This window comes from Pseudonaja textilis, chromosome Z, assembly GCF_049901715.1.
Source record: "Pseudonaja textilis isolate UNSWEBS1 chromosome Z, rPseTex1.2, whole genome shotgun sequence".
Taxonomy (NCBI): Eukaryota; Metazoa; Chordata; class Lepidosauria; order Squamata; family Elapidae; genus Pseudonaja; species Pseudonaja textilis.
In genome coordinates this window covers 95,091,725-95,107,584 of record NC_142008.1, presented here as the reverse complement: position 1 = coordinate 95,107,584, position 15,860 = coordinate 95,091,725, and the positions used below count along the sequence as shown (strand labels likewise).

Sequence of the window (15,860 nt, the reverse complement as noted above, 5' to 3'; positions counted from 1 at the left end):
ATTTCTTCCAAGATCAAGGCATGAAACCTGCTTTGAAAGCAATTCAATTTTGTCCCCCGAATACACATATTACTAACACCCTCTTAAATGTTCAAATCATGTTATAGGTTGCAAACTCGTTTGGTTGGGAACGTATTTAGAATGGTGCTAGCCCTATAGCTACAATTACGAGAGAACGTTAGTATGTTAGCAGCACGGCTTAATCCCCAGCCCAAACAGCGATCACTGCCAGAGCTGAAACAAAACACACTGTGTCAGGCAGGGCGAGAAGCATCCAAAGCAACAGCAGAGACAGGTTGATATTTTTTTTTAAAAAAATCCTCTTTGAAAGCAAATCTATCCTTCTTTCTTTGTATGGAGAGAAAAGTTGTGTTGCAAAAAAGCAAAGTTCTAGAAAATATCAATCAGCAGCTTTTCCCATCACCCATATGGTCAGTTGTGATTCTTGCGCTATGATGAATCCACGTAGCAAAGTTATTTCTGCAGTTATCGTTAGCCTACCAGCTCTATTCACTCTGAAATAATTACAGTTTAATCGCTGGTTCTGTTGTGTTTTGTAGTATACAAAAGTCATCATTCTATTCCCATTTACTCTTATAACAACACTATTTTCTTCATTGTAATAAATAAAGCGTATGGGATTAGGAAAAATAATGGTCATTTTATTTTTATTTTTCTATTTATTTATAATCCACCTTTATTATTTTTACAAATAACTCAAGGTGGCGTACATATCAACATATCTTCTTTCTATTTTCTCCACAACAACAACCTTGTGAGGTAGGTTGGGCTGCGACTGATTGGCCCAAATTTACCCAGATGGCTTTCATGGCTAAGGCGGGACTTCAACTCATGGTGTCCCACTTTCAAATGGAACAAATGCACAAATAAGTACACAAAATATTAAATTATACTTTATATGCATTTATATAGGGAATTTTTAACCCACCTAGGAATATCTCCATATTGCAGGTTATCATTTCTATTAGTCTCATATTTCAGATGTAACACTGAACATTAATTGTTTTAATGCCATCTCTTAGGGAGTACTTTGGTTTGATTTAAGAACTTGCAGTCTAACTTCTAGCTCAGCCACTATCAGATTCATTAACATAACGAGTATGCTATGCCTATTTCAAAATTCAATATCCCAAATCTATTCTATAAAATCTGGAAAATTTATATTTCACAGTATGACATTTTTTTTCAAAATCAGGCTGTTCTATAGTAACCCAAGATAATTTTGTCACAATTTTAGGGGAGGCAAACATTAATACTTATAAAGTAATGATGATATAGACTGACTTTAAAATGTTTTTATTCCTTCTTCCTTTTACTTTCTCTATTTTTCATCCGGTGAGCCCTGAAACTCAATTTCAGTTACTTCCAATTAAGAATAGTTTTTAACAGTGCTGAATTGTGTTCATATAAATAATCTAGAATATTCCTGCCTTTGAGGCATGATATAATTGAGAATGCTCAAGACATGAATCAGTGGGTTGTATCAGTCAGCTATTTGCTAGATTCTTCAAACAGATATAACCTGACCCCCTTGCACATTGTGATAGTAAAAATGCAACCATATTTTGCACATTTCACCCTTAGGTAGAAAAGAAGCTCAGCTGATTTTTTTAAAAAACTTTGTCCCAAAAGTATGACTTAATCTAGTTTATAATGCGTTGTTTTTCTTCATACAGACTATACAAGAGAAAAGGAAAAATGACTTGGAACTACACATTTTTGTTTGCCTGATATTAACAAACTTAAAGCAGGTCAGAAAATAAGAGATAGAAGTGTTGGGGGAGGCGGGGTGTACTACAATACAGAACAAAGCTGCTTTTCACCAAAGTGACAAAGAATTCTAGGACATGAAGACAGGGACAAAATAATATTACATCAGGAAACATAACTTTATACTTGTTACCATCCTCAAAAATTACAGTTTATAGAGTATTCTCTGCAACACAACTTCTCTGCAAAGTGGCAATGAAGGCATAGAGATTTCTTTCCTAAATAAAAAGTTAACATGAATATTTGAAAAACTTGAAAAAAAGATTTTCAGTTCTGTAACTTTTAATGAGACAGGTTAGTTCCCTTATAAAAAAAACTAAATAGCTCCCTCTCTGATTTTGACCAAATTCCTCCGTGGTTTAAATGGGCATGCAGGGCAATTTTGGAATCTTAGCAAAATCTTGGGCAATATAGCATTCAGTCCCGTTTCCCTCCAAGATTTCAGAAATGGGATAACTTTTGAAGGTGCAAGAAAAGAAAGAGGCAATGTTTTGGCACCTTTAAAGGCCAACTATAAAAAAGTAAAGAAATTAGTTTAAATGACATCTTACCTGGTAGATCATGACTTTAAAGTTCCTACGCTTCAGCAATTCCGTCTCATTGGATTCTAACTTCTTGATTTGTCCAGCTTGTTTCTCCAGATTTTGTCGGACAGTTTTCACATTAACACTGACCTTACGGACTTTCTCCAACATCTTGTTGACTGTATTGCTGGTGGTGGTGTGGGCTTTGGTGAGCTTAGCCAGTTCTCCCTGGATGCTGGCCACTACACCATCCATTTCTTGCTGTCTCTCTTCCAACTGAGTCTGGGTCAGCTGAATCTGATCCACAGCCCCAATAATCTTGTCCAAAAGGGTAAGCACCATAACACCATTGATCTGGTCAGATTTAATGAGTTCTTCAGCAGCTGGCTCCTCCGAAGCTTCAGATGCAGTTGGCTGCTCAACGATATGGAGGGTGGTGTCTGCCATGGTCACTTAAAAGTTCTGACTAGGAAACTCTGGAGAGGCTTGACACTGTAGTGACAAGACAGAGAAGCGAAGGCTGAAACTGAGATCTTTCAGTTACGGGAGGCCAGACAGAAGCCAAGAGCTGAGCGTGTGGATTTATGCTTCAATTGAAATGGTACAATCCTTGCAAAGCTGTCAGGGGAAACTGTCCTGCAAAATTTTCCAGGCTCTGAGGCCATTGGTTGACTCCACCTCAACTGAAGGAAAGGACGCTCTTGCCAAATGCCTTGTCGACCCACCCCTTTTTTTCTACAATGATTAAAATAGTTGGAGAGGAGGCAACAGCTTTAGCATGTGAGCACAGGCAGAGTTCGAGCATTCGCTCACTCCCTCACAGAGGAATGCAAAAATCTAAACTCCAAAAGCCTCTGCTGCTTACTAGGTGGTGGGGGGGCAGGGATTTTTTAGCAAGATTTCTCTGGAATCTAGAGGGTGGAGGGGAACAAATATTCTGTACAAAACTGATAATGGAAAAACCACCTACTCCCTGAATATCAGTGAATATGTAACTGGCTCGATGGGAAACAGCTGCACGGAAGAGTACAGCAGGGATAACCCAGAAACTTCTGTGTTGAGCGAGGCCAGCTTAAAGTTTCATATTTCCTTTTAAAGACATTCAGTGAGAGTTTAGGACACACACACAGCTTGGATCACTCAGTATACACAACTGGTAGTACAACTGAATTCAGCTATGCTACAGATATCTATCTGGTCAAAATAGCATGCAATGTACTTCAGAAATGGCTATCTGGATTAAAAAATTCAGCACTTTGGTGCAGAAACACTTGTTATTGTATGGCAAGGCTTGTTTTTTTTACTGTACAGTACTGATTAAGTGTTGCCTGCAACAGTAGTTGACATTTTATGGAGGTGAAGCAATTCTGAATTGGTAACTTGCCATAAACAAATCTGAGGATTTATTCTGCATGCTTTCCAATGTGGTCGAATATTATGGGTCTCACTGAGAAAGAAACGTCTCTTTAATTCAAATGAAAGCTGTATGAATGGAGATGAATTCCATAAGGATCATGAATGTATAAACATCTCAGAATACAAAGAAAAGTTCTTGATTTAGGTGGACTATTTTCATTATTTAGAACCAGAGGTGGGGAAGAGGGCTTCTTTATGACTTGTAGACTTCAACTCCTAAAATTCTGGGAGTTGAAGTCCACAAGTCATAAAAAGGCCATTGTTTTCCTATCCCCGATTTAGATTATTGAGAGTAAGAATGTACTCCAAAAGATTTTAGGAAGCATAATTCCATGAATTCTATAATTCTGTGCTCTTGAAAAAAATCCACAATAAATCCTTCTAGTTTCAATTTAAAAATGACAGACATGATGATCTCAGCATTTGTCTAAAAGTACCCAAGATAAAAGGAAAAGTGGATAGGAAAAATAAAACATTGTTTTATTTGTTTGGTTGGAATTCATGATTTAAAACTAGCCTTTGAAGAGAGAGCTAATCTTCTCCCTAACTGTTGTAAAGCAGCTACAAGTCACTGGCTTTACAAAAAAAAAATTCTTCTAACTAGAATTTGTTGCTTCTTACTCCTGTTAGCATAGGCAATACTAACGAGAAAATTCTGTGGCTCTAAATACAATTGATATTGACAAACTCTATATAGCCACCCAGAATCACCTTGTAGAGGAGATGGGCAGTATAAAAATTAATTAATTAAAAGATGGCTTCAGCACAGTTGGAAAAACCAGCATGAAGTAGACCCAAAAGGCAACTGGACTTCCTTAGCTTTATCCTTGAAAACGTTTTGCTTCTCATTCAAGAAGTTGAAGTTTCCTTGAAGGAAAAAAACAAGGAAATCCAGTTGCCTTTTGGAAAAGCACTTTAGGGACCATTAGGGCCTAGATGATTAAGAATCTCCATAGAGATTAACCTTGAGTAGAAATAATGTACCTAGTCTGAATGCATTCAAGGAATTGTTAATGTTAAGGAATTGTTAATGACATTCCTTTTGAACAATGTAAACGGCCTTATATGAATCAAATGGTTGGCCCATTTGACAATATTAACTAATTCTGGTGCTTTTTTTATTACATCTGAAAGAATAGATATTTGACAGAGGTATTAAGGTAGAGCACATCATTTTTATTGCTCAGATCAGACCTCCGTACCCAATATCTTGTAGAGGTACAATCCTTCAGTTTTTATAAACCCCAGCCAGGATGTGGAAGTTATTTTAATTTACTTTGGCTTGTAAAAATAAAGTCTGGTTTACTAGCCTGATATTTGGGAGATAAATATATATATTCGTAACTACATAAAACACATGATTCAGTTTTCAAAACGACATCAGACATCTTCATTATTTATTCATGCGTCAGGCTCAAGTGACAAGCCAGTCAATCAATTACTGTTGCAACCAGTGGATCAACACTTTGTTAATATGAAAAAAAAGGTAGATCCTATACTTGTGGGAGAATACGAAGAAAAAAATCCTACATATAAGAAATTGCTAGGTAACTGACATCATGCAGAACAAATACAAAGATATTAAAAATAATACCTTAAAGAAATTGATATTCTAAAAGAAAGGAAACATCTAAAATTAGCTCATATCAACACTATATTTCTCTCTTATCTTTCTTTCTTCACAATCCATCTTTCTTTCATAGATCCTTCTGGTATTTGACCTACTGTACTTTTATCTTTTTCAGAATCTCATCAAGTTTATCCAACCAATGTTTTCTTGCTCATCCCCTTCCTCTTTGCTTGTCGCACACTCCTATAATTAATTCACATTCATTCACTCTCCACTGCATTTCTTCTTGCTATTAAATACCCATTTGCATAGCATTTAATTTATTTTTATGACATGGTGGTTAAGGCAGTAGACTAGAACCTAGGTTATTCTGAGTTCTAGTGCTGTAACATTGGGCCAGTCACTTTTTCTCTCAACCATAGGAAGGAACTGGCAAACTATTTTAAAAATGCTGCCAAAAAAACCTGCAATGGCACTTGTCAAGAGGGAAAATTGATTTGAAGTCACAATATATCCTATCCCTTATACATGTGATCTTTGATTTAAAACAATTCTTTTAATGACTGTTTGAAGTTACAACCGCACTGAAAAAAGTGACTTATGATTATTTTTTACACTATTGCAGCATTTCATTGGTCATGTGATCAATAAACCAAATATATACATTTATCAGCACATAAGAACATATACATTTATATTCCCAACTGACACACGTCTCAAATCACCATAAGCATTCCTTATATATTGATCCATAAGTACAACAAACAACCAAGGTAACATCATCTTATTCTCAGCATCACTCCTCAGCATTCCATTTATTATTACGTTACCCATCATATACTCTTATAGTTGCATTCAGCAAGTAGTCAAGCTATATTTATACAGAACATTCTCATTATCATGCATTCTCTGTAAAATAATAAATGCATAAAACAATTCATGTTATTCTTTACTCATCTTCAGCTTAGCATTCAGTAATATCATTCCACAAATCCTTCTCTTTAAACTGTTGGAACTAGCTGTGCCTGAACACACTTGTAGATGGATTATAAACTGTCTAACATAGGAAGCAGAAGGTGAAGCTAGGTAAAATCACATCAATGCTTGCTCAATTAGTACAGGAGCTTCCAAGACTGTGTGCTCTCTCCATTACTCTTTTCTCTCTATACCAATGATTGCATCCCCAAGGATTCCTCTGTTAAAGTATTGAAGTTTGCAGGTAAAACAACAGTCATTGGTCTGATTTGAGATGATGACGAGTCTGCATACAGAGGGGAGGTTGAACCAGTGGCCCTGTGGTACAGCCAAAATAATCTGGAGCTGAACACAATACTGTAGAGATGACAGTAGATTTTAGGAGAAGTTCTACTATTTTACCATAGGATATTAGACAACACAGTATCAACAGTAGAGACTTTCAAGTTTCTAGTTCTATAATCTGCCAAGACTTGAAATGGACACCTAACATTAGGACTATCATTAAAAAGGCACAAGAAGAATGTTTTTCCTGTGTCAAGTCAAAAAACTCAGATTGCCCAAGGATCTGTTGATACAGTTCTATAGAGGAATTATTGAGTCAGTCATTTGCACTTCTATAACTGTTTGGTTTGACACAACAACCAAACAGGACAGGTACAGACTTCAACTGTACCTAGCCTGTCTTCCACTGAGGATCTGTATACTACACGAGCCAGAAAGAGGGCTGGGATATTATCTACAGATCTCTCACTCCTGGACATAAACTTTTAAACTTCTCCCCTCAGGACACTGCTATAGAACATTACATGCCAAAACAACTAGACACAGTGGTAACTTTCCCCCCATGCCATCACTCTGCTAAGTATCTAACTCTCACAGCATTCTTTATGCCTAAAGAATACCCATGTAGTATGGCTGTATTGCTATTATGCTTCTCATCTTCCCATCTTCCTACTAACTTTTCTTATTTGTATTTTATGATTTATTGTTGTGTCTTGGATTTTTGATCGATCACATCCCTTTGATGGTTTGTATATATGCTGAGTTGTATATATGAGTTGTATATATATATGCTGAGTTGTATATATGCTGTTTGTATATATACTGAGTTTATGCACCAGAGACAAATTCCTTGTATATTCAATCACACTTGGCCAATAAAGGCATATTCCAATATTCCAATATTTATTCTTATTAAGGGATGCAGTTATAAGATACAGTAAAATGCATTTCTGGATTTAAGGAATCTGATTTACAGGGCTGCAAATGTATCACTGTTGCAACATTTAGTGAATTAGTAATGTACTGGATTAATAACTTCAACCCCTCAATGGCTAGGCAAATTATACATATTTTCATGAAGACAAATTATCTATTTTTTTTATATGGCTGCCCAATACAGACATCATGACTTTGGGTGGCATACGAAATTATTAAAAAAAATAATTCAAAAGAAAAGTAACATATATCACTAAAACATAATATATTAGAAACCTTACAAAAGACAAGAGTTCTGTTAATCACCACCCCTCCTCCCCAAAACCCCACAATGTGTTCCAGAGAAATTGTAGTATGAATATTAAATACTGGGTAACAGTATTCTATTGCTCTTGAGTATCCTATTTTCTAAACGGCTCTGAAATATTTTTGTCCATCAAGCAGTATCAAAAAATATTAAATAGGAATCAATAATAAATTGATCTTCTTCAACTGGCGCTCTGTAGATACTTAGAACTAGAATTGCAAGAGTTGGAGTCCAAGAGATCTCCAGTGCATTACATTGAAAAAGCCCGATCAGAGTCTTCCCCTTCGTTGCCCCTGATCCTGCGAGAAAGGGAGGATTGGCGATGAACCCCGTTTTCCGGATTAAATCCTCTGTCCATCCCACTCGAAAGGAAAAAACTCCCGACGAATAACATAACTCTCCGTGCAGATGGGCCACTGAAGAAGCAAGCCGTCAGTATCTCCCCACACAAGCAACACCAATGACGCCCCGCCCACCAGCAGCAGAACAGATCCAAGAGCAGAAGGCCGGACCAGGCTGTTCTGTAGGAGGGAGTTACGTCTTTACGTGGTGACGTCATTGACGGAAGCTCAGGCGGCAGCTGTGGATTGAGGCTGTGGGTCACCCTTGGGGAGGTAAATAGGTGCGCGGGGGGGGGATGCTTTGGTAGGAGATTCTCTTTCTGGGGTGGGACTGAGCAGGAATGGCAGGATGCCCTTTGTTCTGGGGGGTGGGGGCAGCAGTAGGCAATTGTGGGGTGAGCGATCTGATCTCTGTGGTCGCGGGATTCAGTGGTTTTATGAAGGGGCTTTTGATGCTGGCATTCTTCCAGTTTAATGCTTAAGTCTCTTGCTCTCTTAATCCGTGTTGTTTCGTTAAAAAGGAGAGAAAAAGAGGATTTTATCGGTGTGAGGTTGGGGAAGCTGGACATTGACGGGGTCATCTCTAGAGGGGGGAGCAAGGTTTTGCTTGAGATCATACCTGGGTCATCACTGAAAGGAGGGGACGCTTCGTCAGCATTTTTGAGTGGGCAGGCATGTTGAGGGAAAGATTATTTTATATTGCTCTATAATTGTATATGGGCCTTATGATCAAGGGATATTGGGGACTGGATGATCATGGAAGGCCGTTGGTTGGTGAAGGAGGAATATTTGATAGTTTTCCTTCCACTTCTTTACCATAATTGTGAAGAATATATGCTAGGAGTGGGTGGGCAGTAGATCCTGTGATGTGGAAAAGGTACTAGCAGCTTTCTGACGTTCATTTGGTGATTTGATGGGGCAGGATATGAAATGCAAATAAATTGAAAAGAATACTAATTTGATCGGAAGGAATGACTGCTTCTCAAAAATTATTGTGTCATTCTGGCTCCCCCTACCCCATGATTACTAAAAGTAGAAATGTTAATTATCTGTGGAATTTGGAAAAGGTTTGGTTAAGCAGCAGAGGATAATATATGAATAAAAATATCATTGATTCATTGGAGACATGTTACCTGATCTAGGTTGCACAAATCTGGATGGCCATTAGACAGCAGCAAAGAATCTGTTTCTTTTTCTGCCATCTATTGATAATGTGGAATTTTGTAACCTAAATTTGGTATCTGTAGCTTTAGGATCTTTGATTATTTACTATTCTGATTTTTAGACTGACTGCTAGATCTTTCTAGTTTTGTTAATATGTTACATTCACTAAACATTTTTCAACCATGATGATAATAATTCCCTTTTTAAATCTTCTCTTTTAGATTGGATAATGGCTTTCATTGTGTTTTGGTACAAGGCTTCTTATTCTGTTTGTCAGCCTGCAATATAAAGAGCAAGAGGCTGGAAATGTAGTTTTGTACCTTGTGGTTTCCAGTTAACTTTGAGTGGTAGCTTGCATGTATCATTTTAATGCAAAATATACTATCACACATACATTAAAACTTATTGTGCATCCTATTGTCTAAAAAGAGGAAGTACACATCTTTTGAAAGCTGTTCAGGTTCTACAGGCTCTCAGGTGGATAACATAATTCTGCTTATTGGCATGCTTAATTCATTAATAGGAAGCATAGTAAGGCATTCTACAAAGTGTTTTGTGTTAGTAATTAATATGTGAAGTTTTATAAATAGAAAACAGTGCATTTTGGTTGATGGGAATTCAAATATTCCATGGATTTGCTTAGACTCTGTTAGCTTATCATTTTTATCTCTATAAGCATTTTATGACCTTTATTGGAGATACCACAATACCAAGTATTACTTGCTTCCATAGACCCCTGGTCTATGATCTCTGAATATAGTGTGTTCTTTACTGAAAATTGAATTTGGATCCTTAGGCTACTGATGAATCTGCTGCAGTATGATGGGGCGGAAAAAAATAGCTCCTTCACTGAAATAGCTATCAACTATAAAGCATCAGTAGTGTTTCTAAAACAGAAGATATTGTTTGATGTTATGGAATGGACTGATGTTTGAAGCTTAGGCTCAAGCATGGATGATTGATCTCAAAAACAGTTATCTACAGATGAACTGTTTACACTGGGATTATTTGAATGGCATATAAGATACATTAACAGTACATAGAAGTCACTGATAATGGTAATGTTATACTGCAGCTTCTAAGAATTGAAATAATTACAGATATATGGATATCTACACATTCAAAATGTGGAATAGCACATTAAGATCGGATATGGCAGTCTTTTGGAAGTTGTTGGTCAGACTTGATATTGAGGGTAAACTGAGCATGCCAGAAAATGAGTCTGTTAATGGACATGTCCACATACAAACAGTCATTTAATAGATAGTAAACTAATGATATAGAAGTTGCTCACTGCTATCCCTCTAGTCTTCCAACTCTCTGTTCCCCAATTAACATAAAGCCTACTCAGCATTTTTATTTCCTAAGAATGCCATGATAATTTGTCACTATTAATATCATAACATAAGTTAAACATTTTAACCCCTGCTTCAAGAATAATTTGACCCCAGGAAGGATTTATGTAAACTTATCTTAATGCTTTTTTTCCCCCCTGAAGGTATATGAAGATTCTCATCCTAATTTGATTGGCTTCTTTTTTCACCATGGGTGAGCTCTTCCGAAGTGAGGAAATGACCCTTGCACAACTTTTTCTTCAGTCTGAAGCAGCATACTGCTGTGTCAGTGAATTGGGAGAACTTGGGAAGGTCCAGTTTCGAGATGTACGTATTTGCTTTGGTTCATTAGTATAGTTATTATGCCCCTAAAGTATGATTTTGTGCTCAGAATTTTTATTTCTTTCAAAAGCATTAATGATACGTCTTTCAATTAAGTATGAGATGATTCAGGCCTATGATTTATAGCAGCTATACTTGATAAGACTCACTTTTTAAAGTTAATCTTACTGAAGATTATAATTATTAGCAAAAACTAATAAAAACAAAAATAATAGCTGCAAAAAAAGGAAAAAGACATAAAGAATAGAAATAACAGAAAAGAAAGAAAAAATAAAAATATAGTAAAGAAAAAGAAATATAAGGAAGTGACCCCTTCTTCATCACCATAGGTATCAATATATTTAATAATTTGTCATCTTCTCTTAAAATACAACATGGTATCCCATCCACACAAGTTCATAAAACTTTGCCATTTCAGTCCTGATATTAGCAAAAGTCCATTAAAGATTACCAAAAGAGATCACATTTCTCTTTTAACCTTGATCAAATGTACCAAATTTATATTCTTTTTACTTTTGATTCAACCCTAGCAAGACAGAATGGCTCAGCCATGTAGACATGCTCCGAATCCCTTCCCTTAAATGTTGTCATGAAATGGGATCCAGGTAGGATGTCTTTTCCATAGCAGTCTCTGCTGTGTGAAACACGTTTCCCCTTGAAGTTTGGCAGTCTTCCATCCTCCTAGCCTTCTGAAAAGAATTTTAGACTTGCTTTTTCTTCAAGTGCTGCAATAGAGTGAGGTGGATGAGGGGAATTAACAAAGTAGTACATGTGGATGCTCAATTTTGGTGCCAGGTTTTTAATGTGTTCAGCTATATATATACATACATACATACATACATACATACATACATACATACATACTTGTTTTAATTGTTAATTGAGAGCTTCCCAGAATTTGGTATAAGATGGACAACTGTATAAATTTTTTATATAAATAAATAAATCAATATACAATTTTTAAAATAAAAATCTCAATGAACTTTCTGGTGTTTTATCTCAATTTTAAAAAAAGATACATTCATAATTAAATTTTTATTTCATTAAGGATCGAAAGAAGACTCATCACATATTTTTAGATTTGTTCTTCTAGAAAATTCTAATAGCAGAAAAGTACTTAATAAGCAATTTCCAGATAAAACAAGTAGAAAAGGAAGTATGCAAATTTGGGGTTCTTTTAAAAGTACCAACTGCTTTTAAAAGTTATACTGTTTGAGCAAGATGACTGTTTTCTTGTCTCTCAGTTTTCAAAAACTGCCAGAACCCACTCTCTTGTTTCTTCCTGAGGAGCAACCATATGAACACTTGTAAGCAATCTGATGTCCTTTCTTTCTCCAGAGAAGTTTGAAGAGCCACTCTATCACTGGCTTCTTCATTGCAGTCATTGATTCTGCTTTTTATGGAACAGTCTGCTATTTCATCCCTTAAAAGTTCAAGGATGAAATTATTGAACTAGTTTCTGAAGTGAAGTTGGAGACAGAAAATGACAGTCTATCCATGCTTCTGCATATACTAGTATATAACATTATTATTAAATGTATTTATTGACAGCTAAACCCTGATGTGAATGTGTTCCAACGTAAATTTGTTAATGAAGTCCGAAGATGTGAAGAGATGGACAGGAAGCTCAGTATGTTATTGTTTTCTTTTACTTGCACTCTTGGTATAGGTTTATAGGATTAAATTAGGTTGTGTATATATTTGTATATACGCTAGATTCACACTTAACATAATGACCCGGAGTGTACACCAACGTAACAAAATCCAAAACGTAAATAAATGTCCTTTAATGCCTCCAACTTGGCCCCACTGTTCAATAATTCTCAGCTGGAGATAAAACTTGTTCAAAAATAGTCTTCAAAAGAAAGCAATACAGTCCGAACTTAATGAGCAGATAGAGCTGAAATAAAAAACCAAAACAAACTACAATGAAGGAAATTCCACAACAGACCAAGATAAGTAATTACCAACTACAAGGAGATAACAAGGCACGGTTTGTTGGAAGGACACCAACCAAGATAACTTCAGCCCAAAATAAAACAAGCTTTGCTTCTGGCAACGCTGTGTTTTAACCATCTCTCTTATATACTATTCTCCCAGCTGCAACCAATGAAAAGGATCATGGCCGCTTCCTCTCTCATAAGCCAAGTTGTTTCCTTCTCTGTTCCTTCCTGCATGTCCTAGGATGAAGAGGGGATGGGCCTGGTTCTTCCTCTGACTTCCCAGCCAGCCTCTGCCCTTTCCCAGCCTCCTCCACAACCTCTGGAGCCACATCTTCACTCCCTGTCTGTTGTTCCTCCTCTCCCTCAGAGTCCGACTCTAACAAGGGCATGACACTTTGTGTCAGTTCTGATTTTTGAATACAGGTGGTTCTCACTTAACAACCACTCATACTGCAGCCATTCAAACTTACAGTTTGTACTGAATTAATGGCACTTATGATGCTTAAGTTAACTTAACTCATACTTAAATTGGCACAGCATCCTCAAGGTCATGTAATTGTGGTGTCCTGCTTACAATTATGTCATCACAGTATTCTTAAGTTATGTGATGGCCATTTGTGACCTTCTTTTCTGGCTTCCTATAAGCAAAGTCAATGGGTAATATGACAAGAGGTCCCAAATGGTAACTATGTGACCTCCTTGCTTAACACTTGTGATTTACTTAATTATGGTGACCAGAAGTGCCAGAATTTATATTGCTAAGCGGTGCAGCTATATTTCATGACCAAATTACTTATTACAATTATTGACATTAAATGAGGATTATCTATGAATCAAAATTGACTGGATTCATAGATAATGCTTATAAACTATTTTTTATTAAGAAAAATGACTGAATTAGCATAACACACTAAGCCAAAAATAGATAAACCTTATTTTATTGTAGCCTGTGTTGTGTCTTAAATAAAATACCTCTATCACAATAGACTACTCTTTGTGGATAAATTGTTTATTCATTTTTTGGATGCAAAATAATGTAACATTGCGACCAACTATGTTACATTGATTAGCAACAATTTTGCCTGTTATCTCAAACATCTTTGCCAGCTGCTTTCTGGTTTGAATGAATTTAATTTTTAAAAACAAAATAAAAAGTAGAATGAAGAAATTGTGGCTGTCCCTTTCCCTACTTTATATTTCTACATCTCTGTGATATCTCCTGTAGAGGCTGTAGAAAAAGGAATATAGGAGTCTTTTTTTGCTTGTTCAAGCCTTCCATATAATAGGTTGACAGAATTAACCTCAAACTAACCCTTTGATTTAGGTCTAATAAGATGGGGAACAAAAGAAAAGACAGATAACCCTTTTACCAAATTTGATTACAAATATATATTAAAGCACAATTTTTCCATAATTCAAATTTGAATAAAAACAGAGCTGAGTAAATGCCTTGAAGGTCAGGTATGCAGCTACTAAAGGTTATTGGAAATTCTTATAAATTGTATTTTTAATGTGACAAGAATGTTTAGTAACTATATGACCAGAAAGTGTTGAGTAGCTGTATTTAGTTATAACTCAGTTTAAACAAAGATAAAAACAGCCTCTTCTTTAGTACCTCCAGCTTTCTGGATTGTGATCTCTACACACTTGCAAAGTATGAAAATGAACCTTGCCTGGAAAAAGAAGTGCATCCTGTACTATGAAAACTTGCTAGTTAAAATAGTGACTTTAATTATTTATTTTCTGACTTTTGTTCAGAAACTCAACGTGACGTACAAGTATAATTAAAGAGTTAATTTTGAGTTTTGTATATCTTTTATTTTTTAATGGAATGAGTTGTCTGGAGAATGGAGGAATAAACTGAAATTATGGATTTGGAGTTGAGAATCATTGATTAATTTGTTTTCTCATTCAGTACTGCAAATTTTTAATCATATTGCCACTATGACTCTTTTTCAGGATTTGTGGAAAAAGAAATTAAGAAGGCCAACATTCCTATCACAGACACCGGAGAGAATCCAGAAGTGCCATTTCCTCGAGACATGATTGATTTGGAGGTAAATACACTATGTAAAGTGTAGTATGTTGACAATGCAAAACTATTTTGTAAAATGGGCTATAACAATGAATTATCATTACCGTGCCTCCCCATGGTATTAATATAAGCTTCTTCTAATTGAATACATTAGAAAAAAGTGCAAAATACAATATTTTCCTTAGCTTTGAACTGGTTTCTCAAGAGCAAATTCCTTCAATATTGATTTTAGTGAATAGCTATATAAATTTGAATACTGTACATTTAGCAATAAATATTCTGCTTTTCATTACCAAATACATAAAGCCACAAATGTACTTTCAATAAGGGCTACAACATCATAAATAGCAAGGCTACTAAACAGATTGTTATAGCACCAGAAACAAGTTGTATATTATGCTAATATACAATGAATGAAAAAAATAAGCAGCTTTAATAATATGTTCCAGTGAAAATTGGCGCTTGGGTATAAAAACCTACCGTGTTTTCCCCAAAATAAGACCCTGACTTTGTTGTTTTTTTGCCACCAAAAAAGGCATCAGGTCTTATTTTGGGGGATGCCATCCATTGACTAACCTCACTTGTGTGCGTCGCCCCCAGCCTCATTTTTGCTGTCAGAGGCCTTTAGGAACTTCTTCTGCAGCCAGCAAGACTTTCTTGAAGGCCTCTGCAGCCAATAAGAGAGCTCCGGATCAATCCTTGAGATCAGAGATACAGAGACCTTCAAAAAAGCTTTGCTAGCCTTGCTGGCTGCAGAAGAAATGGGCCAACAAGGCAAGTGTCAGGGTGTGCGAGGCCTGGTTGCAACTGTCCAAAGGTAAGCAGTAGGGCAGCTCCACCCCACTATCCCCATCCTAGCTTAATTTTTACCGGTGTACTCAAGTGGGTGGGATCTTA

General features: G+C 36.2%; 2 protein-coding genes across 15 annotated transcripts in view; one reads left to right on the top strand and one right to left on the bottom strand.

Annotated features, from left to right (window-relative positions):
* CAVIN1 (caveolae associated protein 1) overlaps positions 1–3,128 on the bottom strand; it is a 36,206-nt gene extending 33,078 nt beyond the window's left edge. The window contains exon 1 of the mRNA XM_026710696.2: positions 2,343–3,128. Coding sequence (XP_026566481.1) covers positions 2,343–2,762 — 420 coding nt within the window. The 5' untranslated portion in view covers positions 2,763–3,128. The remainder of the gene's footprint in view (positions 1–2,342) is intronic.
* A 5,224-nt stretch (positions 3,129–8,352) lies between these two features.
* The window catches only part of ATP6V0A1 (ATPase H+ transporting V0 subunit a1), a 49,462-nt gene continuing 41,954 nt past the window's right edge, over positions 8,353–15,860 (top strand). For 10 of the 14 annotated variants that reach the window (XM_026710886.2, XM_026710885.2, XM_087918463.1 and 7 more), the window contains exons 1-4: positions 8,353–8,418; positions 10,808–10,970; positions 12,537–12,615; positions 14,888–14,985. In XM_026710886.2, the coding sequence (XP_026566671.1) occupies positions 10,854–10,970; positions 12,537–12,615; positions 14,888–14,985 (294 nt within the window). In that variant the 5' untranslated portion in view covers positions 8,353–8,418; positions 10,808–10,853. Of the gene's footprint in view, positions 8,427–8,520; positions 8,541–10,807; positions 10,971–12,536; positions 12,616–14,887; positions 14,986–15,860 lie in introns of those variants that run through there. The other 4 variants (XM_087918466.1, XM_087918464.1, XM_087918457.1 and 1 more) reach the window with 2 other exon arrangements.